This window comes from Phyllopteryx taeniolatus, chromosome 14 (genome assembly GCF_024500385.1).
Source record: "Phyllopteryx taeniolatus isolate TA_2022b chromosome 14, UOR_Ptae_1.2, whole genome shotgun sequence".
Classification (NCBI taxonomy): Eukaryota; Metazoa; Chordata; class Actinopteri; order Syngnathiformes; family Syngnathidae; genus Phyllopteryx; species Phyllopteryx taeniolatus.
Genome location: NC_084515.1, coordinates 17,631,722 through 17,656,033, shown reverse-complemented (window position 1 = coordinate 17,656,033; position 24,312 = coordinate 17,631,722). Strand labels below are relative to the sequence as shown.

General features: G+C 45.5%; 1 protein-coding gene across 12 annotated transcripts in view; it reads left to right on the top strand.

The window, feature by feature from the left end:
• Nucleotides 1-24,312, top strand: part of LOC133489497 (sickle tail protein homolog) — an 80,087-nt gene that overhangs the window by 28,921 nt on the left and 26,854 nt on the right. For 7 of the 12 annotated variants that reach the window (XR_009791934.1, XR_009791931.1, XR_009791933.1 and 4 more), the window contains exons 7-23: nucleotides 1,465-1,750; nucleotides 2,170-2,481; nucleotides 2,595-2,699; nucleotides 3,796-3,821; nucleotides 4,373-4,509; nucleotides 4,729-4,907; nucleotides 6,973-7,109; nucleotides 8,547-8,694; nucleotides 8,791-9,082; nucleotides 10,243-10,404; nucleotides 10,884-11,142; nucleotides 13,617-13,694; nucleotides 14,027-14,168; nucleotides 14,245-14,317; nucleotides 17,051-17,215; nucleotides 20,685-22,304; nucleotides 23,509-23,628. Coding sequence is in view for 3 of the 12 variants with exons in the window: in XM_061798642.1 (XP_061654626.1) it covers nucleotides 1,465-1,750; nucleotides 2,170-2,481; nucleotides 2,595-2,699; nucleotides 3,796-3,821; nucleotides 4,373-4,509; nucleotides 4,729-4,907; nucleotides 6,973-7,109; nucleotides 8,547-8,694; nucleotides 8,791-9,082; nucleotides 10,243-10,404; nucleotides 10,884-11,142; nucleotides 13,617-13,694; nucleotides 14,027-14,168; nucleotides 14,245-14,317; nucleotides 17,051-17,215; nucleotides 20,685-22,304; nucleotides 23,509-23,628 (4,241 nt within the window). In the remaining 9 variants the exon portion in view is untranslated. The remainder of the gene's footprint in view (nucleotides 1-1,464; nucleotides 1,751-2,169; nucleotides 2,482-2,594; nucleotides 2,700-3,795; nucleotides 3,822-4,372; nucleotides 4,510-4,728; nucleotides 4,908-6,972; nucleotides 7,110-8,546; nucleotides 8,695-8,790; nucleotides 9,083-10,242; nucleotides 10,405-10,883; nucleotides 11,143-13,616; nucleotides 13,695-14,026; nucleotides 14,169-14,244; nucleotides 14,318-17,050; nucleotides 17,216-20,684; nucleotides 22,305-23,508; nucleotides 23,629-24,312) is intronic. The other 5 variants (XR_009791937.1, XM_061798643.1, XR_009791938.1 and 2 more) reach the window with 3 other exon arrangements.

The following is a 24,312-nucleotide window of genomic DNA, read 5'->3' as shown; positions in this document are numbered from 1 at the left end:
CTCAGAACTGTGAGGCAGACGTTCCAACCAGTCGTCCACCGTGCCGTGTGGGAATAAAGATCATTCTGAAAATGATTGTGCTCATGTAGAAATGGAATCGTAATAGGTCTATAAACTGATTTCATTTTCAAGTACAATACTATATTTTTCAGTTCTAAATACTTGTCACAAAGTTTGGTGCCTTAATATATAATAACTGTAATTAGTTATTATGCATACATGCACATGACAAACCGAAGCAAAATTTACTCAAGAAATCTGAGGTTATTTTGTAAAATGAAAGATTTTCCTAATGCACTTGTTTCTATTTGCATCAAAAAAAGGGAACAACTTATTGTTGTTTATTATTATACTGTATTCATTATGGTATGATTTTAGTGGTCCAGGCCATTTGACTTCACATAAGACTGTTTGTGACCCCTGAACTACAACCCCAATTCCAATGAAGTTGGGATGTTGTGTTAAACATAAATAAAAACAGAATACAATGATTTGCAAATCATGTTCAACCTCTATTTCATTGAATACACCACAAAGACATTTCATGTTCAAACTGACAAACTTTCTTGTTTTTAGCAAATAGTCATGAACTTAGAATTTTACTAAAGACTAAATTTTACAACTTGAAACTCTACTATGCAAAGCAAAAGCCATTTATACACAACACCCAGAAAGGCCGCCGGCTTCTCTGGGCCCCGAGTTCATCTAAGATGGACTGATGCAAAGTGGACAAGTGTTCTCTGGTCCGACGAGTCCACATTTCAAATTGTTTTTGGAAATTTTGGACGTCGTGTCCTCCGGGCCAGAGGAAAAGAACCATCCGGACTTTATATGGACGCAAAGTTCCAAAGCCAGCATCTGTGATGGTATGGGGCTGTGTTAGTGCCAATGGCACGGGTAACTTACACATCTGTGAAGGCCCCATTCATGCTGAAAGGTACATACAGGTTTTGGAGAAACATATGCTGCCATCCAAGCAATGTCTTTTTCATGGACGCCCCTGCTTATTTCAGCAAGAAAATGCCAAACCACATTCTCCACGTGTTACAAGAGCGTGGCTTCGTAGTAAAAGAGGCCTTCCTTTTTGCTGTTTGCATGATTTCCCGGCACTTGCGTGGGCTTCCTCCTGCATTCCAAAAACATGTATTTTAGGTTTCTTGAAGACTAAATTGTCCTTATGACTGTGAACTATGTACCCTGCAACTGGCTGGCGACCAGTTGATGGCGTACCTCGCCTCTCGCCCAAAGTTAGCAGGGATAGACTCCAGCTCACTTGTGACCCTAGTAAGTAGATAAGCGGCATATAAAATGGATGGATTGATGGATGTTGTCTTTTTAAAATGGTAACGTGAACCAAGAAACGCTGTTGAGTCATAATTTGGCCAATTGCAATGGTAGCTTTACTTGTCTATGTGATGTTTTGGACACAAGGGAACATTTCCAACTCTTTGATGTGTGCCTTAGATGAAGATGTTGGCAGCTGCAAGAGCATGGCCCTGGTCATCCACGGAGAGGGAGGCCTATGTTACCCAGACTCCTACTGTTCCTCCCTCCAGGATGGAGGGAGATATCCCGGAGGGAGGAGCAGCTTTGCGTCCTCCCAGTGTAGTGGTACGTTGTCCCATGCTGCAGAAACGGTAGATGCTGGGGTCACCGGAATTCCTGGGGGCTTACAGCAGTACCGTGCTTCCATCAAGCCCCTGATGGGCTACGGGGACATCATGGAGCACCAAACGCAATCCCTGGACAGGTATGCAGAAATAAGCAAATTTGTGTATAAGGTCCTCCTTCAAAGATGGAAATAGAAGCCGAATTTGTAAAAGATGTTTCTCAGGCGGACATTCCTCGAAGGAATGAAGGGAATTATTCGTGTGATTACAGAGCCTCGTAAAGATATCGTTACTATTCCTCCTTTTCTTTCATGGCACACTCAATATTGAATTTTTTATGTAGCACATTTAACTCAAATAGACTTATTCAAATCTACTTACTCAAATAGTATTCACGTCTCCCTTTGTGTCTTTTCATTGCATGAAAAAAATACTTATAGATCCAAATCTGTGGTTGTAAAATTGATCTGTGTAGAGCAGATCAATTTGGCTCAACAAAGACAGACCACGAAGATGTGGATTCACCCGTCTGTTATTTTCATTGCTTTTTCTCTTCCAGGCAAAAGAGTAGGAAATATGGTGAAAGCCAAATTCCTCAGTTAGGAACATTGCCTCCCTCCCCCCACAGATTGAGTGAAGTCAGGATGAAAGAGGGACAGATCATTGGAGGCGTGGGCCTGGTCTCACCTGAGAGGATGTCCCCAATTCGTCGATCCCTGCGGCGGGAAAATCACGGGGCTACCGTGCAGATTGTAAACAGAAGCAGAGGGAGCGCTTCGTCGTCGTCCGCTTCGTCCGTGTTTGTGGACAGCCCGCTGGGACAACCGGAAAGCCTGATGCAGGGTCACATGACTGCCTTTGATGCTCAGAGGTGAACACAGATAAACAGAGCTTAGGGAATTTCAACATTCCATTTACTTCTTTCATCAATGTTTAACTGTCTACAAAATAGGACTAATAGGTATGTATATAACTGTATTTCAGTGAGAGAATGAAAGCAATGGAGGAGCAGATAGCCAGTCTCGCAGGGCTGGTTCACCATGCGTTGTCTGTGGGAGGAGATATTCCGAGAGCTAAAGGACTTGTCAGGTCTGAATATTGGATACATTTTTTTTTTAATCCATGAAAAGCCTAACAGGACTTTAGATTTTCTTTAGCTTCTTTTTCAGATCATTCCACAAATGTTACTTCGCGCTTACTTTTGTTTCACGTGATACATTAGACTAGTGAATCACTGAAACATTGGCTCACTTGAGTCAACAGTGAGAATAGGATAATAAGACACATTTTGATAGATGACATGCAAAGCTGTTCCCCTGTTTTGGATTGAAAATGTAGCGAGGGAAAAAAAAGTACGAGAGGACGAGAGGGTAGCCTCCTTCTGCCTTCGGGTGGGGGGACGGGTCCTGACTGTTGTTTGTGCCTATGCACCAAACAGCAGTTCAGAGTAGCCACCCTTTTTGGAGTCTTTGGAGGGGGTCGTTCTGCTGGGGGACTTCAATGCTCACGTGGGCAATGACAGTGAGACCTGGGAGGGTCTGGCCCGCCCCCCGATCGGAACCCGAGTAGTGTTCTGTTATTGGACTTCTGTGCTCATCACGGATTGTCCATAACGAACACCATGTTCAAGCATAAGGGTGTCCACACCCTTATGGCACTTGGCACCAGGACACCCTAGGTCGCAGTTCGATGATCGACTTTGCGGTCGTGTCGTCGGACTTGCGACCGCATGTCCCGGACGCTCGGATGGAACTGTCAACTGATCACCGCCCGGTGGCGAGTAGGCTCCGATAGTCGGGGAAGATGCCGCTCCGACCTCCTGGGCGCCTCCCTGCCGAGGTGTTCCGTCACGTCCCACCGGGAGGAGACCTCGGGGATGACCCAGGATACGCTGGAGAGACTACGTCTCCCGGCTTGCCTGGAAACGCCTCGGGATCCCCTCGGAAGAGCTAGAGGAAGTGGCTGGGGAGAGGGAAGTCTGGGCTTCACTGCTAAAGCTACTCCCCCCGCGACCCAACCTCGGATATGCGGAAGATAATGGATGGATGGATGTTTACAATTGCCTTTCTTTAGCATAGAAAAAAGACTTACTTATAATGTAAAAATCAAAGTTCATAGGCGAAATAGTCCTGTAACTGTAAGAGAGACAAAATAATATATTTACTAACTATATGTGTGTTTGCAGTGAAAGCCCTTGGAAGAATCACCCTGGTGAGTTTTTGATAATGTAATGCTCTTATATCGTTATTCCAGTAAGACCTTGAGGCTCTGGAAAATCTGGAAATTGATGATCTCTTTTCTCATGTTCATCTTTTGATGATTACTGAAATTTGCCTCCCTGTTCCAACGCTTTTTTTGCCCTGCTCATCTGCCTGGTCTTGCAGAATTCTCTTTATGCTGGAACAGTTTGAAATGCTCCCTCAGTGGTTGTTTGTATTGTGATAGTTTGGGGAAATGCAGATACTCAGAACAAGGTTTCTGAGGGGACAGACAGAGAAAAGAAACGAAAAAACAACAGCAACCATAGAATATAACCATAACCTTACATACGAGTCATAGTAGTTGTTATCTGTGAAGGAAAGGTCCACCCTTGTGAGGAAGGGTGTAGGACTAACCAATCGGACAAGATGGGAGAGGAGAGGTACCGCTGTACAGTACAAGTACTGCTTTGTTTAATTGTGTGTTTTAGAAGCTAATAACTACAACTATTTGCAACATTTCAAAATATCTAAAATTGCGTCCGTCTTTGATTTCCACCGCAGTAACAGACGGGATCAGCTCGGCCTCGCGGGCTCTTCGGGCTCCGACCACCGAACGTGAGCTGCGGCGGTGCTTGGCGCAAGTGAAGAGCGATGTGTCTGAACTGCGACTGCAATTAAATCAACTCCGACATTTACAGGTAAGTGTCCATCCCGGGTTGTGTACGTGTTACTGGCCGAACGTCAAGGCGTTAATCACTCCACTTCACGCTTGTTCTTTTTTTCCACAAAACATCATTCCATGAAGGTCTTTGTGAATTAGAGAACCATTTACGGGAAACTAATCAACTGTAGTCCTCGTGCTGGATGGGGAGCCTGTCCACGTGCTTCCCAATGAACCTCTCACTGTTGTATTGCAGATAGCACACCAGCAAACCATGAAGTCCTTGTTGCGCATGGCTGGCCAGGAATTGGTGTTGTCGATGTGTGATCGCTTGAGTCAGTCTGAGGAGAGACGAAGTGGTGGACGAAGAGCTGAGATAGAGGAGGAGAGGATTCATTACCTTGCTACCGAAGAGAAAATACTCAAACAGCTCAGGTAATATTTTCACAGTTGCTGATGACTAGAACAATCTTGTGGCTATTTCTGCTCAATTCTAACTTGAGAAAACACCTGGCGGTAAAGGTTGCAGATGGTTTTGCTCTTGTTTTGGCTGTGCGTATGGCAACATCAGCCCTATTTTACGATCACAGAGAACTGTAAAATATGCATCTTGTTCTCTCTCTCTCTCACACACACTTTATGAATGTGTGGTGAGCAAAAGGCTTCTTCTTTCAGTCATTTTAGCGGTTAAAGCAAATCATGTTTGTGTAAGGCCGTATGCACGTGTTGTTGTTTTTTCCACTTCAAAATCGAAAGGGTGGCAGGTGTGTGTCGAACACGACAGATCGAATGGGATCTGTTGCTCCTGAACACAGCCACATGGACACAGCGCCTCCTTGTGCCACCATTTATTGGATTTAACCAGGTCAAAAACAGAGCATCTCTCTCTTGCATTGGTGACCTCGTGAAGAATGCAGCAAGTTAAACGTGACGTCCAAGTCAATCACATTCAAGTTTATTTTCACCTCCCCTCCCCTCTCAAAAAGGTACACAAATAAATCAGTGGAGTTATACACATTTTAGGGCTTTAAAAAGTTTTCAAATGATTTATCTTGGTCAAAATTCTTTTCCTACACAAAAAAAAAAAAAAAGCTGGCATTTGAACAGGGGTGTGTAGACTTTTTTTTTCTCCATTGCAGCCTTGTTCCTGTGGAGCCTCCAGTATTGTGCGGTTTAACACATAGAAACAAAGGACTTTGTTGGAGCTGAATTTGCCTTATATTGTTATTTTACCAAGGTTTGATTTATTATGTTTTCGATGAAGTGATATTGTTCAGCAATATCTGAATCTGCACATTCATATTTTAAACGTTACTTTTTCTTCAGGGAGAAAAAGGGGAGGGGGTCAAGGGCCCTTTCGTGTCTTTGTGTGCACGTACGTGCCTGGTTTCTTTGTTTGCTCAAGACACACACACACACACACACACACACCCCTGTCGTACAGAACGGTTTTCAACTTGGGAACTGGGTTGTTTATCCATCTATCAGTTTGGCATTTTTAAAATATCAAATCTGAATTTTTCTAATGGTTTGTTATTTTAGCTTTTGCTGAGAAATTCTAAACCCATTTCACTGGGGGGGGGGGGGGGGTCGGGCTGCGGCTAAAGATTTTGTGGGAGAGGCACAGTTTTAAACATACAAACTCGGGCGCACCCGCGCGCACAAATACCCGCTTCTATTGTATTCTAAAGCCTGACCATGCAAGGACTAAGACTGCAAATTAGTTGAAGCTATGCTTCACGTATTCCTATATGTAAAGGCAAACAAGTTCAGTGGAGAGGAACACACATTTCAGCAACACAGTCGGCCTATACAAACAACATTTATTGGAATAGGCTGCGGTTTTGTGTTGTGCAAAGGTTAACTAATTTAGGTTAGCTAGACAAATGCACCTGGTCTGACAGACTGCTATCGTAAGTCAGGAGTTGGCTAACAACAGTTTTTAGATCGGGCACTTCAAATCGAAAACTAATAAATTACATTTTGGAATGCATTTTTAATGAAGATTCAAATGAACCTTCCTCAACCGAAGAGCATTGACGTCCGTGTTATCGGGCAGCTTTTATTTTGCAGGTGGCGACTTATTACCGTAATGCCGAGTATGAACAAAATTAGGGATTGCTACTTTGAGTACGAGCGGAGGCTGGCTCGGCCGCGGTCATTTTCGGGGGTTCCTTAGCCAAAGCGATGTCGTTTTGCACAATGCCCATACCGGCGCTATCTACCTAGTGGGGGCGTGTCTTCAGCGTCCTCCTCCACGCGCACCCTTCCCCCTTTACGTCCGCACGCTGTCTTCAGCCACGTCCGCTTTTCCTCAGTATGAGCGGCGTGTCGGCAGGACAATGCTCCCGGTCAGTCAAGCGGAGCGCCCGTCGCCCGACAACAACTCTTGTGCAAACTAGCTGACCTATCAGAAAGCATTCTTCAGAACTTGCTATTTCTTATTCTCTGCTGCTCTTCATGCGTTTGTTTCTGACTGTTCTTTCTCTCCATCTGTCAGTGAACTGGAGGATTATGTGAACAACTTACAATCAAGCACTGCCTCCCTCCCTGGCCAGTTGCCAATCAATCTGAGAGATGTGGAGGAGGGAGCAGTGAACTTGCGCAGAGCCGGGGAGTCTCTGGCTATTCTTAAAGGTCAGTCATAGTCCACCCACCCATTTTTTTACACCACTTATCCTGGCCAGTGTCCCAGGGAGCTGGAGCCTTTCCTAGCGGACTTACGGCAAAAAGCAGACTACGCGTTGGACTGGTTGGCAGTCAGTCACAGGGCACACGTAGGGACAGACAATAATTCACACACACGTTTTCACCGTCACCGAGTGGAAACCGAACCCGTGCTGCCTGCGCAGACGTCAGCTGAGTGAACCACATTGTCAGTGATTGTCAGTCCATTTTAAACTTCAACAGTGGAACAGCGGCATTTAATGTTGGACAATCACATCTTCACGAGATACTATTTGGGTCTCTGGAATAGCTGCGCGCCCATCAAGTGTGAAAACGACTGCCGTGTAGCATCCCAGTGTGCTGCATGCACAAAGTGTCAAAAAGTATTGTTCGAAATGTTGCCCCTTCTTGAAGCTACCGGGACCATGAAACACGATATTTTACTTGAGTCTTTAATAGATAAAGGTGCTACGACCAAGTTGATTTTGACACCGTCATCACATATCGCTTATTTTACATTTAGCAATGAATAAAAGCGATTTGAACAACCGCAAACATTTAATGAATCGCACGTGGACTTTTTTTAAGAAATACTTTTTAGCCTTATTTATTAATTAATGAGTTTGTTGGTGGGTTTTTTTTTTATATGCAAATCGAGAATCACAGAAGAAGCAATAAACAATTCTTGACTCACTTAAAAGTGTCGGATTATTTGTAAGAAAATGAATTTCTGAAAGAAAAACTATGGACTATGGAAAAGTATGGTCTTTAAGTGCTATTTAAGAACTTTGTACTCATGTGGACTGAATGAGGACCAACGATTTGAAAATATCGGACTTTATTCTAAATAAGGCCCTATTTCATATTACTGTGCATATGTGTACTTGAGTTACTTAATGCACATACCCAAATGCAAATAGTGTTTGCATTTTACAAAACGAATCTGACAATGGAGTCATTGCACATGAAGTTCCTCTGTCACGCATCTCCTCCAGAAACTCCAAATGTCCCGGCATTTTATTATCACATTTGAGCTGATCACTAGTATGTGGACCTTTTTTGTTTACAATGCAGGTTGTTTTCTCTCTTTGGAATTCTGTCAGTGCTGCTGTCAGACAAAAAAAAAAAAACTAGTATACTAGTTGGACTCCAAATGGAACCAGTGAGTGGTTTATCATTATGCGTCTGTCCTGCGATGGAATGAAGGTGCTTCCACACTGCACTTAGGCTGTGTGGCACCGACTGCGGGGTAGGACACGGTACGGCTCAGGAGAATCGTTTGGAACCCGAATCGAAATGAGGAACCGGAATCACTGAAATTCAAACGATGCCCGACCCTTCTTGCGACACAGGACATGAGCAGTATCAATGCTGGTTGCAGTGATGAGATATCTGGTTTTCCCCCAGGGGAGTTTCCAGAACTGCAGGCAAAGATGCGTTCGGTGCTCAGGCTGGAGATGGATGCAGTTCGTTTTCTCAAGGAGGAGCCTCATAAGATGGACTACATGTTAAAAAGAGTCAAAGCCCTAACAGAAGGTCTCAGCTCTCTACGCAGGTACTCTTTTCACATGTATTTTCACTGGAGCAATATGTCAAGTAAAATGGTCGTATAAACGGCAAAATCCAGCTGTGAAACATTTGGGATTAACAGATGTGTGTCAGAATCCAATCCCCCATTCAAAGCCGCCCAAGCGGAATTGCTCAAAGCATCCGAAGCAGACCAAAAGCATCTGATGAGCCGGAGTCCTCAGACCTCACCACAACCGCAGCCTCGATCCGTTCCGTCGTCCTCTTTAACTCAGCCAAAGCTCAACTATGCAGTCTCAGCTTCCCCGGCCACCGCGCGCAGAGTTAAGACGACTCCAGCCGCTGGGATCCAGGCCCACCAGCACAGCCCACCACTGAACCACACCCATGGGAGAGACCTACCAACTGTGGCCAAGGTACTGCTGTCGAGAAACTTAGTGTGTCTCAAATCAATTCATAATCCAGGTATTGCGATGTGATCACTGTCCACAGTCTTCTCTTTTCCGCACAGCGAAAGTTTTCACCTTCCGGTCTTGACAAAAGCCGAATAATTGAATACCAATTTCAAATTGTCGGCTTCAGTTAAATCTTAATCGGGACCGAGGAAAACAATCACGATAAGACGTCGGGACTCTCATGATATTAACAGAATTATAAAACAGAAAGACTAGACAACAAAAAAGGACAAATTGAATTTCACAGATGATTGCACATGCTAAAAGAGGAGGAATATGCCAAGACTCTGATCTTCAGGCCAAATTTCCAAAGGCAAGCCTGTAGGCCAGTGGTAAGTCAACGTGGTGTCGCTGAGCACCCGATTGGCCGCACGGGGCCAATAGGTTGCCCACGGAGGACTTTCTCATGCACGGGCGTCCAACCTGGAACTGTTGTATGCTCACCATCACATCTCCGCTTAGTTATCAGCGATAACCATAACATTACAGAATAGAAATCCACTAAATCAAGTCCCCACGGTCACCGATGTATGAGCGCGCGCACAAAAGGCCAGCACAGGCGTCCTATAGTTAATACGATTGCTTCGCCCGAAGGTCGCGAAGAGCAACTGAAATCTTGCACAGGAGAAGTAAACTGAAGTAAAATAACAACACTCAAAGTCAAGAAAGTTACAGGAATAAAGTTTTGGATTTTGAAGTGAGGGCTGCGGTAAAGTGAAACTGGAGCGCGGATGATTTAAGAGCAGTGGACAGTGGAGTGAGGTGGCACGTACCCCACCACGACACTTTCCAAAGCACCCTAATCCAAGAATCATTTGCACTTGTCGCTTTCTCGGGAGCCGTACTGAAGGCTCATTTCAGTATTAAATATTAAAAAGATACATATCTGTGCGTGAGCTATGTGAACGACGCTCACACCGTGTGAGAGAAAGCACAACTAAGAGTTCTGCATGGATGCTGACCGTTCACGTACGGAAGCACAATGAATGGAAAAACACAAATTGGGCGTAAACCGCTTTGTACATGGCATTTTTGTGAACTGAGGTTCTACTTGATCGTATTTAAGGTATAAGAAAGCTGCACTGAATATATCGTAAGAAATGCAGTCATGTGTTGTGAAGGTGAGTCCTCGTAGCAGAGAGGGCAGCCCTGCCCTGCGGGAGCCAGCCGCTCCTCTCCAGTCCGACGAACTTCACAGATCGAGCGTGCCGCAAACCGCGCTGGGGAGTCGCACAGCGAAGCGAGTCCAAACCTCTTCGGAAACCGCTGCCAAACCTGTCCACGTAAGCACGACGCCTGCTGAAAAGACCATTTACCGATAAATGCTTTTATTGATTGATTTGAGTTTATTTATCTTTCCTACTGGCTGGTTTCTCGTTTTTTTTTTTCTGGCGATAAAGCTACTCATTTGCAAATCAAGAAGAAAATTATTCTGAAGTGCATTTTTGAGTGTAAACAAAATATTTGTTTACTGTTGTTCATCTGTAATTTTGCCTTTGTAAATATAAACTTGAACATTGGATTACAACTCTGGAAATTGTTTCCGTAGGTTTGTTGTTACAGATTTCGAGATATTTTCCAATCTTAAAAATACAATAATTTATGAACATACTTGCCGAATGTTTTTTTTTAAAGCTAATCATTTTCTTTAAAAATATGATCTTCGCATTGTAAGATGATTATTCATAATGTCTTAATAATGATCTTCATTCTAAAATGTTGTGTCTACGATGATGATTAAACCAGTGTGACTGTTTGACAGAATACTGATGGAGAAACTCCGGAAGGAAGTCCGAGTCAAGAAACCAGCAGTGTGAGCAAGCCAAGCACCCATCTAGCAAACAAGTCCTCTCCCAAAAATTTAGACGAGGTCCTGCAGGAAGCCCAGGCCAGCCTGATGAAGTCCATTCCTGATCTGGATTTGTCAGATACCAAAGTGGGTCACTCAGATTTGCCTTCTGGAGAGAGAAATTGCTCGACTTCCAAGACGGAGATGGAGGAACGTCTCGACACACTGCAAGGTTGACTTCCATTCATATGAAAGTAACCTGAAGGAGCACAAATGCTTATAGTACTTTAAAAGGGAATGTTGAACAGTGTGAATTTGTCATTAATTAGGTGAACAAATGTTAGAGGACTTTCTATAGTTTTTCTACCCCACAGCTCATTATAACATGTATTTTCAATAGCGGATAGAAAAAGTTTTCAGACCCCTGTTCAAACATCAGGATTTTGTGATACCATCATAAAATCCATCCGTTTATATGACCGCTTATCCTCAGTAGGGTCACGGGCGTGCCGGAGCCCATCCCAGCTATCTTCGGCCGGGAGGCGGGGTAGACCCTGAACCGGTCGCCAGCCAGTCGCAGGCCACATAGAAACAAACAAGCTGTCGGGATTCAGGTTGCAAGTTGGACCCAGATGCGGGGAGGGCAGGGAGGTGAGTTTGTGAATAAAGGTTTATTGCAGCTCGGAGGCGAACAAAGGAACTCCGAGAACTAAATCCGAGATTGGCAGGGTTCCAACGAGGACCGGTCCGGCGGGGTGGGAGTCCGGGTTGTCGGTGGGCCGCAAGAGGTGAGCACTGGTTTGCAGGGAGCGAGGGCAGATGGCAGACTGGGGACAAAGAACAAGAACGAGGTAGAGGTAACTCACTAGCAAAAGGATAGGCAAGGTGGCTAGACAACGAAGTCGACGTAGAGCGTTGAAAGTCTGGTGACGAGTTGGAGTCCCACAGCGTCTTAAGAGCAGTCAGGTGTAATTAGGATGACGAGGTGCAGCTGCTAGACTCCAACACGTCAACCCTGCTAAGCACTCATGACACACACACACACACACACACACACACACACACTGGACTCAGGGTGCTGAAACAGCAGCCCGGACACACACACATTCGCACACACATTCACTCCTACGGGCAATTTCGAGTCTTCATCAACCTAGCACGCATGTTTTGGGGATGTGGGAGGAAACCGGAGTGCTTGGAGAAAAGCCACCCAGGCACGGGGAGAACATGCAAACGCCTCACAGGCGGGGCCGGGATCTGAATCCCAGTGCCCAGAACTGTGAGGCAGATGTGCTAACCAGTCGTCCACCGTGCCGGCCATAATAAAATCTTTTTTTTTCAAAATTCCACCATTAATGTAACATATAGCCTGTGCAAGTCAATTGAAAGTTTCTGTTCTGTTGGACATACTTTCGACACTTGATGATGACTTTCCTCACTGTTTGAATGATATAGCTAATGCCTTGGGAATTCTTTTGTCACATTCTCCCGGCTGTTATGTTAGAGCAATGAGAGCCCTGTGATGCTGTCGGATCTCTTTGTGGACCAGGGCCTGGACTGTACAACGTGACAACAAAAATGTCTGAGCATTATTTAAGGTTAACCGGAGGCTCTGTACTCCTCCCTGAGCCATTACCTTATCGTAGCGCAGGGGTTTGTGTGTCCCAGTGATCTTAGGAGCTCAGGTGTCTGTGGGTAAACAGGTACTGCGTGAGGGACCAGACAAAGTACGGCTCAAAGATACCCGATGGTGAATGTGACATTAGGACAGCCTTTTACATTGCCCGGATGTTTGTCACCGGGGCCCCCCTCTGGAGCCATACCTGGTGGTGGCGCTCGATGGGGAACGGCTGGTGGGCGGGCAGAGCCCGAAGAGGCAATATGGGTCCCCCTTCCCGTGGGCTCAAATGGTGTGGGAGGGGGCCAGGTGCAAAGTGAGCTAGGTGGCGTTACAAAAAACAACTGGGTTTTGTCATACGAGTGTCCAGGAAAGACCCCTCTGACAAGGTTTTGTATCCGTTTTGTCCATATTTGGCTAAGGCTGCTCCCTTTCCTCTGATTGGTTGCTTCTGTGTAGAAGACCCACTTGTGAGAGCACACGTTTGTTATGTTGTCAGCGCTGGCTCGGGAGCGCAGAGGTAGGCAGAGATCTTCGCTAGTGATGTGGATAAGGTCAAGAAATTCTAATTACCCGCTTACAGGCCTCTTGGCAGAACTCAGGAATAGGCGGACGATTTTAATTCCTATTTCACATGTTTACTGAGGCACCATACAGCCAGTATTACATCCCAAATACTAGAAAGAGTTGTTTTGGTAAAATATGGCACCTTTCAAATCATGTTATCTGTGTGCTGCCTCCCATTTAAATCGGGTTTTAATGTGATTGGTTCATTCTGAACACAGCCACATCCCCAGTTTTAATGGGTGTGCACACTTGTGCAACTTTATTGTCTCATTTTGTTATGATTCGTTTTACCACTATTTGCATCACAAAAACCTTGCATTCCAACAGGGGTCTTTAGACTTTTGATTTCCACTGTATGCGCCATATCTTGACTGTATGACTGTAAGTGTGCACAGGTAATACAAAGACAGAAGATTGCACTAATCGAGCACACATTGGTTAACTTCAGAAAAATCTTTGAATGCCCAAACTGTGTGTTACGCTGTATCGCAGCTCTGACATCTCGTGTTTCTTTACTGCAGCTCTGCTGTCTGGAACTCGGGATCAAAAACCAGCACAGGAAAATGACGAAGTGGATTTCTGCCAGCTGAAGCCCAAAGGTAAGAAATCTGCTGTTGCAATTTTTAGGATTTGTTTTTTACCTTCGGATCAACAATATCTTGTGACTCATTCTTAGAGGACTGAAATACATTCAAATGTCAGCGTTGCCTCAAAACGTACGAGAGAATTTGTGTACCCAGACTTTTTTAGTTACTCGTTTATTTATTTATTTTTCATGATTTAGTTGAAGTCCGGGACTTCAAACACAAATGTAATCATATGGTTACAGCTGTGTTAATCTAGAATGTAATGGGAAAACCCAATCTATTATAATATTGTATCTAATAACGCCGCCATGAAGTATGTTCTTGATTGCGTTTATCTTCACTAGCAACAGCGGAAGCGCCGCTATCAGCTTCTCCATCGGCCTCTCCGTGTGCCAAACGTCCACAGATGGAAAAACCTCGACGCTCCAGTGTGGAAAAGAAGCAGAGTCCTGATAGGAGTGGCCAGTCTCATCCTCCTCTACCAAGGTGTTTATCGCTGTGAATCACGTCTGCAATCTCGAAACCATCACCTCCAATGTGGAATTGTTCATTATATTCTCAGGTCGCATGCAGCCACCACAGGAAGGACTGGAGAGGTGGTCTACACGACCAGGAAAGAATCTGTTGGAGAACAGGTGTGTGGGTACTGTGATTTTGAACAGAATTTTCCAACATCCTCACATCAAATAGGGGAATACAGTTTGTTCGGAAAAAAATGAGTTCGGATGAGAGACTCCCTAATGTAGTGGAACCTTGATATAATGGACTAATAGGGGCTGGGGTTAATCCGTTATAGCCGATTGTCCGTTACATTTGTGAGCATATGCATCCATATTACTGGAGAGTACAAATTTGTTTTGTACTTTTTCGTGGCCTCAAACACCCAGAACAGTACAAAGTTATTGTAAATAAATATAAAAAAAGCTTGAAAATATTTGAAGTTTTCAATTTTATGCAAACTAACCATGCTGGTGTGCTTGATGGCGACATTGTTGACATAGTCATCACAGGCAAATCGAGGTTGCTTTCATGAGCCGTGAGGAATTAGTGTGCTTCAAAGTTCCAAAGGTGGTGAGGGACCAGACAAAGCACTGCTCCAGAAACCCCTATGACGAACACAATAAATGGATCTAGGCTTCCCCTGCCCCGTCGCGGGTCACCGGGGTACCCCTCTGGAGCCAGGCCTGGAGGTGGGGCTCGAAGGCGAGCGCCTGGTGGGCGGGCCCGCTCCCATGGGGCCCGGCCGGGCACGGTCCAAAAGGGTAACCCATGGGCTCACCAGCTGTGGGAAGGGCCATAAGTTTCAGGTGCAGTGTGAGCTGGGCGGTGGCCGAAGGCGGGGACCTTGGCGATCCGATCCCCGGCTACAGAAACTGGCTCAAGGGACGTGGATTGTCACCTCTCTGGGAGGAAGGATCCCGAGCTGGTGTGAGGTTGAGAATTTCAGACTAGATATTGTCGGGCTCGCCTCCACACATGGCTTGGGCTCTGGTACCAGTCCTCTCTAGAGGGGCTGGACTCTCTTCCACTTCCAGTTTCCTATGTTGAGAGGCGCCAAGCAGGTGTGGGAATACTTATTGCCCCCCCCCTCGGCTCGGTGAACGAGAGGGTAGCCTCCCTCCGCCTTCGGGTTTGGGGATGGGTCCTGACTCTTATTTGTTCCTATACACCAAACAGCAGTTCAGAGTACCCACCCTTTTTGGAGTCCTTAGAGGGGGTGCTGGAGAGCGCTCCCCCTGGGGACTCTATCGTTCTGCTGAGGGACTTCAATGCTCACGTGGGCAATGACAGTCAGACCTGGAAGGGCGTGATTGCGAGCGGTGTCCACACGTGCATTTGGCACCAGGACACCCGAGGTCGCCGTTCGATGATGGACTTTGTGGTCGTGTCATCGGACTTGCGGCCGCATGTCTTGGACACTCGGGTGAAGAGAGGGGCAGAGCTGTCAACTGATCACCACCTGGTAGTGACTTGGCTCCGATGGTGGGGGAAGATGCCGGTCCGACGTGGCAGGCCCAAAAGTATTGTGAGGGTGTGCTGGGAACGTCTGGCAGAATCCCCTGTCAGAAGGAGTTTCAACTCCCACCTCCGGCAGAACTTCACCCACATCTTGGGGTAGGCAGGGGACATTGAGTCCGAGTGGACCAGTTTCCGCGCCTCTATTGCCGACCGGAGTTGTGGCCGTAAGGTAGTCTGTGCCTGTCGTGGCGGAAATCCCCGAACCCGTTGGTGGACACCAGCTGTGAGGGATGCCGTTAAGCTGAAGAAGGAGTCCTATCGGGCCTTTTTGGACTGTGGGACTCCTGAGGCAGCTGATGGGTACCGGCTGTCCAAGCGGAATGTGGCGGGCATTGCCAGCCAATCACCTGACTTGAATGCAATCGAAAATCTATGGAAAGAACTGAAACTCAAGGTCCACGAAAGACGCCCACGGACCCTTCAAAATTTGAAGACTGCTTGTGTGGAGGAATAGGCCAAAATCACAACAGAGGAATGCATGCCACTGGTTTCTCCATACAGGAGGCGTCTTGAAGCTGTCATTGCAAACAAAGTATTAAATAAATACCAGTTGGCGTGTTCAATACTTTTTCCCTGTGTCATTTCACATTATTACACACAACTTAATTTCTGAGTTTATATGTTCTACTTTCTTTGTATGTTTGGATTACTTGGGTTGTTCCCAACATCTGGTGAAAGGTTCATGTCAATAGCACCTTTGGAAATATATTTAATGAGGAAAACGGTGAGGTGTTAAATACTTATTTCAGCCGCTGTACCTGGGATAGGCTCCAGCACGCCCGCGTCCCTAGTTAGGATACGCGGTATGAAAAATGGATGGATGTAAATGGACTATAGCGCTTTTCTACCTTCAAGGTACTCCAAGCCCTTTTAGGTGACGACGCATGTATAAATGTTGAGCCTATCCGAATAATATTTTCTTTAGCTTTCGTAATGCCTGAAGCAGGGGTCGCTGACGGTGTAGCGGCATAGCCGCCTGACTTTGGGGCAGGCAGCGTGGTGTGAATGTGACTGCGAGCGGTTGTCCGTGTCTATATGTGCCCCGCGACTGACTGGTGACCAGTTCAGGGTGTCGTCCGCCTTCGCCCAAAGTCAGCCGGGATAGGCTCCGGCGCCCCGTGACCCTGAACAGGATAAGCGATGTTGAGAATGAATGCATGGAATACATTAAGCATTGAATAAAAATGAAAAAATATATATAATTACAAAACATAAACATTACTTTTTAAAATCTGTTTAAACTGCACGACCTACTGTCAATGTCTACTCCCTATGCTCTTATATATCAACTACTGTATTCTAAGAAAAAATAATGATTCATTCTGTTCTGTCTGATTAATTCTTGAAAGGGTGTTAGCGAGAAAAAAACATCTGTTAATCCTCAACCAAAACCCCTGAGACAACCACCAGAGGTCAAACCCAAACCCAAACCTTCCGGCACCACCGTCGCCGTTGTCTCGGAAAACATGGAGGATGAGGAAGATGACAGTAATAGATTTCTGAAAGGACTGCAGGTATGTTCGTTTCATGGAGTGTGCAAATTGAACCTCACAAGTTCACTTGGTGTCTCCAGTTAAGTGAAACAAGTTTCAAAGCGTTAAGCTGGATGATGCACCCAGTCACAAGAATTGTCGCAGTAGCTTTTACCCTTACGGTGTAATATCTTCCCCTCTCACTACAGGTATTTCAGAAATGCAAGAGATTGTGCCAAAGGTACAAAAAAATAAATAAATGAATGTAATAATAATAATAATAATAATAATAATAGGCACGGTGGATGACTGGTTAGGACAGAATGTATATTTGAGAGCCTGTAGCCACAAATTGCCTTTTTGTTTTGATAGCTTTTATTGGAAAGACAAAAAAATCAATTAAAATTAGTCACACTAGTACACTATTTTCTGTAAACATTTAAAGAGATGTTTGGATGTAGGTGGCACGGTGGGCGACTGGTTAACACATCAGCCTCACAGTTCTGAGGACCGGGGTTCAAATCCCGGCCTCGCCTGTGTTTGCATGTTCTCCCCGTGCCTGCGTGGCTTTTCTCCGGGTACTCTGGTTTCCCCCCACATCCCCAAAACATGCGTGGTGGGTTAAATGAAGACTCTAAATTGCCCCTAGGTGTGCAGCTGAGTGTTGCATACTTTCAGATCAAAAGATGAATATGAGACCAAAGTTGAGAATTCCAGCTTTTATTTCATGGTAATTACATCTCGAAGTGTGAAACAACTGAGGACAGCACCTTTTGTTTGAAGCCACCCACTTTTCAAGTGAGCCAAATTATTGGCAACGATTGAATTTACTTAAAGTGAATAACATTTCATATTTGGTGGCATAGCTTTAACTAACCTAACCTTACTTGCAATAACTGCATCAAGCCTGTGACCCATTGACCTCACGAGACTGTTGCATTCTTCATTTGAAATGCATTTCCAGGCCTTTACTGGAGCCAGCCTCTTTCATTTCTTGTTCGTTTCTGGGGGTTTCTCCCTTCAGTCTCCTCTTCAGGAGGTAAAAGGCATGCTCTATTGGGTTAAGGTCGGACCAGTCTAAGACCTTCCACTTTTTCCCCCTGATGGATGATGGATGACCCGGAACAGCGTGAGAAGATCCCTCTGCAGAATCAACGTACATAAAGCCCCGGGCCCAGATAACATACCCGGTTGTGTTCTGAGGGACCGTGCAGCTGAACTCACAGATGTCTTCACGGACAGCTGCAACACATCCTCGAGTCAGGCTGTTGTCCCTACGTGCTTCAAAGCCACCACCATCATGCCAGTCCCAAAGAAGTCATCTCCCTCCTGCTTCGATGACTACCATCTAGAAGCGCTCACTCCCATCCTGATGACGTGCTTCAAGTGGCTAGTTATGCAGCACATCAAGTCCCCCCACCCCTCTCCTTGGACCCCTTCCAGTTTGCATTTCGGTCCAACCGGTCAACCGATGATGCCATCTCCACCGCCCTCCGCTCTACCCTGACCCACCTGGACTCTATGTCGGCATGCTTTTCATAGACTTCACCTCAGGATTCAATACCACCATCCACCAACAACTGATTCACAAACTGGACCAGTCAGGGCTCAACACTTTGATGCGCAACTGGCTGCTGGACTTTCTGACATGGAGACCGCAGGCAGTATGGGTCGACAGCAACACATCCAGCACCATCACCCTGAACACAGGGGCTCCTCAAGGATGTGTGTTGAGCCGCCTCCTCTTTACCCTTCTGACCTATGACGGCACACAGATACACAGCTCCAACCTCTTCATCAAGTTTGCAGATGACACAACTGTGGTGGGTCTCATCGGCAACGGGGACCAGACAGGAGTGAGTAGAGCGGCCTGGCCGGGTGGTGCACGGATGACAATCTCTCCCTGAACGCGGAGAAAACCAAGGAGATTGTTGTGGACTTCAGGAGACTGCACTCCCAGCATGCTCCCCTGAACATCAACGGGTATGCGGTGGAGAGGGTGCACAGCACCAAGTTCCTGGGAGTGCACGTCACTGAGGACGTCTCCTGGACCAGCAACATGTCATCACTGGCCAAGAAAGCGCACCAGCGTCTCTACTTCCTGCACAAGCTGAGAAGAGCCAGAGCTGCTGCCATCAGGGAGGAGACTGTGGAGTCTGAGGGCCAGGACCAGCCAACTTCAAGACAGTTTTAGTCATCAAGCTGTCAGGAAGCTGAACTCTCTGCCCGCTCCATCGCCTCTACCTCTCTTGTCCTGTGCTCACCTGACCCTAACCCTGTGAACCCCCTACGCACTTGCGCACACGCACACTTCCCCATACTGCCTTCTACTTTGTAAATGCCTTTATGTGCCTTGGTACTCAGACTTTGACTATGTTGCACGACTCCTAATCAATGACACACAGTGCACATTTAATTTAGACTTTTTATACTGTGTATACACCATAGTTTATTAAGCTTCTTGATACCGTTTAGAATTAATATTTTTTTATAGCACCGTGGGCCCTTGAGTACCATCATTTCAGAATGCTGTTGGATCACTGAGCTGTGGTCGGACAATCCAATTTTCAACATAAACACCAACAGGACACCACCAGTTTCGAAATGTACTAACTTCTCATCTCACACGTTGAGGACTGACATAGTTGGCTGCTGTGAATGTTTTTTTTTTGTTTGTTTTGTTTTTCAATAGTTGTCATTAGAAGACAAACTTCTAACCAGCCTTTTTTTTTTGTTTTGTTTTGTTTTTGTGAAGTGAATACGAAACTGTCCCTTGGCCAATCTATCATGTTCAACCTTTAAATCAATGAAAGTACAATACAATCCCATTCAAAATGACTAATTTGTTTGATCTAATTTAAGGCCATGTTCAGACGGAAATGGAGCCGAGCTAATTCTTTTTCATTTTTAAAATATTTCCCGTAAACGGGGAATCATTTTTAAGAAACGTGTCCACACAAAAACGCCGAAATGCCGCAGTGTAAACTGTATGTGAGAGTGTAAGTGGTGCTGTAACGCTGCCACATGAAGTCACCAAAAACAGAGAATAATAAGCTTGTGAAATGTAAACAATGACAACTCACAACAATGACAGGGAATGTGAAACGAGCAAGGAAAGGACGAGGAAGAACTTTTCCGTCGCAATTTTCCGTAGCCTTCCCACATAAAAGCTGCAAAAGTCACATGACGCTCAGGAGCTCCTGCAGCACGGACGCAACATGGTGATACACCATTGACAACACGTAATATACATGTTATTATTATTATTATTATTATTATCGCATCTATTATTTGTATTTGATTTTACGTGCGGATACGCGTAAGCACATTTCAACGTGGACATTGTTTAAGTCACCCGAGGCGACTCAAGCAACGTAAAAATATATTCGCAGATATTTTCAAACCGAATCCAAATTTTATAAATATAAACGAAAATAAATAGAATACTGTATATACATAAAAACATGCATATTCATAGTGGTGAATTATTCAATCTCCATTTTTATTTTAGGTGACACAAGAGACATCAAGCAAAGATAAATTGTCTGGTGAACAAATTCTATTGGAAGGACAACACAAGATCCCTGAAAGATCTCGGGTCACTGGCCAGAAACCCACATCAGCGCCTCATTTAGGACATACTCATGGTTGTCTAGGTAACCATTCAATTACTGCTGCACCAGAAGACGTCCGTGAACCTAGACAAGGTCCTGTGGCTCCTGACCAGAAAGAAAAAGGGAAGTTGGTTGAACAAGGACCAATATCAAACTCAAATAGTGGCGCTCCTCCAACCACCACTGTGCAGAAAGACAATATCCAATCGAATGCCACTGCAATACCTGGTCAGGTGGATCCAAATGTTGCCAAACAGCTACAAACTGAAAAGTCCAATTTGACTAAAAAAACTCCACCCAAAAACAAAAACACTATTGTATTGTATTGGAAACAAGAATTACTAAAGAACAAGCAGGATGCAAGCAAACATTCAGATCTGTGTCAAATCCAGGGGGTCAAGTTGCAGCTATCTGACAAAGAACAATGTCCAGAAGAAGAAGGTAGTTTGAGTCCTGATATTTTTGATCATGGGGGACCTCCTCCTCCACCACCTCCATCAGGTAAGATTTCCCATCGAATCTCAAAGATCCGAGTCAAGGCAAAGACTAAACATCAAGAGCTGGAGAAAATGAAGGGCTATGACGTAGCAGGGGAGACAACGGAGAAACCCATTTGGCAGGCTTATGAGAACCAAGGTTTTGAGGACAATGATTCTTGGGAAAGGGAGCCTATCATCATCATCTTGAATGAGCCTGTGGACTTGGAGTCAGACTTTAAGCGCCTGTCAACCATTTTTGAGTATGAGGAGGAGCTTGACCAGATTGTTTCTCCGGGGGGTATTGTGGAAGACGAGGAGGCAATGCAGGAAGAGACCGATGATGTTAAAACCGTGTCTGAAGAAAATACAGGCTTACATCTTAACATTTCAGACAATGGTCCAAATTCTCTGTGTATTCTACCTCAAAAAGATGGCTCACTTGATGAAAACCACGACAGGACTAAACCAGAATTACTCAAAAAGGCAAACACCAACCGCAACTTTAAATTCAAGTTACCCAAAAACAAAGTGTCAGCAATTAGCCAGGCTATTCGATCAGGGACAACAAAAACCGGGGGGAAAAACCCTGAAGTGGAAGTCTTTAAAGAAGAGGAAACTGTGACATCAGACCAAGAGCCAGTGAAAGTGCCCAAGAAGCACAATAAGGAATCAAGCAGGTTTAGCAGCCACAGTACCAAACGAAACCTCAGTAAGGACAATAAAGGCAATCTTATTGAAATAGGCCCCTCTCCTGTTGGCGCGAAACAAATACCCACCCCTAAGTCACTGAGCCCAGGAGAGGATGTAGAAGACCTGTGCAAGAGAACATATCGCTCATTCACCTCTTCCATTGAACCTTCACTTCCTTCTGAGTCCAGTGACAGGGCTCATTTTTCAGGCAAGGTCAAGCACCAGAGAGAGGGAAGCCCATCAAAGAGGTCAGCCTCTCAGATCCTCAAGAGCCCAAATTCACCCCAGCGCAAAAGAGTCAAAGCACAGCCTCCACCAAACTCTGTGAAGTCCTCTACCAAGAAACAGGTCTGACATCTAGACCGGTTCGCTTCATTGGTGATGGGCTCTTTACTCTGACTTTGCAGTCATGTTCGTTTCTCTTTTTTGTGTGATTTTGTTTTAACCAGATAAACATAATTGATTTTTGGAACCCAAGCATTTAGGAAAATGTTGCCTACGACATCCATTATTGTTCTCATCCGATCAATCAGTCGGTCGAGTCGACCACTAGAGAACTACCTGTACATGTCATGAAAGGCTGCCAGTGTCAATCGTTGGCCAGTCAAGAGGAAAACATCCCGCCCATCAAGTGCCTTTAGACAAAGCACCTGTAGGAACTGTAACGTCTCCGCTGTCTCGCGTTTAACTTTTGTTCCATAGAGAAAGCAACATTTTAGCGGGTTCGGCTTCCAGAAATCACGTCTTCAATCGTTAGCACGGGAAGTCCCCTAACCTGTTTTCCGGGTTCGGTCACGTGATGTTCCGCATATACCTCACGGAAGTAAGCACGTCGACGTGGGTTTCGTCAACCGTTCCGGTTTCCCCGGTGGCCCCCGGTGGGAAAACGTATTCCCCACCTCTGGTTTCGAAGCTTATGTTCACTTAACACATGGCCAAATGTATCTTCCAGTTCTATGTTCGCACAGTGTCTATCCATTGACTTTTTTTTTTCTCTGTACTACTTACCTTGTCCAGGCAGGAGCATCTCGCGGCTGAGTTAGGGTGAAAGGTTTCATTGGGGACTAGCCACACGGGGCAGTTGTGAACGGGAATGACTGGACGCCAGCTGCGTCCGAGTCAGCTACAGTGTATGTGCATCATTGCGCTACCGATAGCCTTTGCAACACTTGTATCGTTCTGAATTGGGCAAAGGTTCTGGCAAATTCCTCTGCCTCGCAAGCGATTTCTAAAGCTCAGCTGGGAATGCCTAATAATTAGTAACCTGTAATTGTCTGTCATGAGATTTATGACGTGCGGGGTGCCGTATGGGGTTTCAATCAATATGGTGATGCTATTCAGTTGTTTTCTGAACTTTGAGCTATTTGCTGTTCTACAGGTCATCTCCTTCTGGTCTTCAGGAGTTTCTTTTTGAAGTTTCGATTGATATTTTTTGTCTTTGCTCAAGTTCATGACATATTACACGTCATCACTTCTCTTCTCTTCTCACAATACATTTGTATCTCGTATCTGCCTAAAGCGGTCTGCCTGTGTTTCTAAATCGTCCCTCCAGACTTCCAGCTCTTGTATTCAGCGAAGCCACACCGGGTTACGCCACTCTTCTCCCACTCCTGGCTCACCTGAAAAGACAACCAAAATCCAGCAACAGGCTTCCCAGAAGCAACCCAGCCAGGTAAAGTTTTAGCCGCAGCGGACATTAGTAACTCCAAATTGCAGCGGTTTTCCAAGAATCTTATCAGGTACTGTATAATGAATCAGTACACCGGGCAACAAAAACAATTGATGCTAACCCAGAACAGGTAGAACCCAGTTTGTGTGCCTCATGCCCGAAATACCTGAAAAAGTCTTCGAAGACTATTCAATGTTGTGCATGTCGCATGAGTCTCCATCAATTTTAGGATATCGATTGTTCCTGGGGACGCAAGCCTCACAGTTGGCATGTTCTCCCCGTGCCTGCGTGGGTTTTCCGGGCACTACGGTTTCCTCCCACATCCCAAAAACATACATGGTATACTCTAAATTGCCCGTAGGTGTGAATGTGAGTGCGAATGCTTGTTTATTTATATGCGCAGGCGACCGGTTCAGGGTGTAACCCCGCCTCTCGCCCGAAGATAGCCGCGATAGGCCACCCTAGGGAGGAGAATGGATGGATGATTGTTGCCGTCCTCTTTTCTGTCTTTACTCAAGATACATTCAGTGATCACGAAACGGCATACGCGTAATCCCGCACGTTCTTCCCATATCGAGCGGCGTCGACCGAGCTGTGTCAAAAACGTTTGGAAATGTATCAGCAATACGGGCCCAGACGTTTGTAAACTTTGTCACTGGCTCAGTACTGCGGGTAGTGTACGCTGTT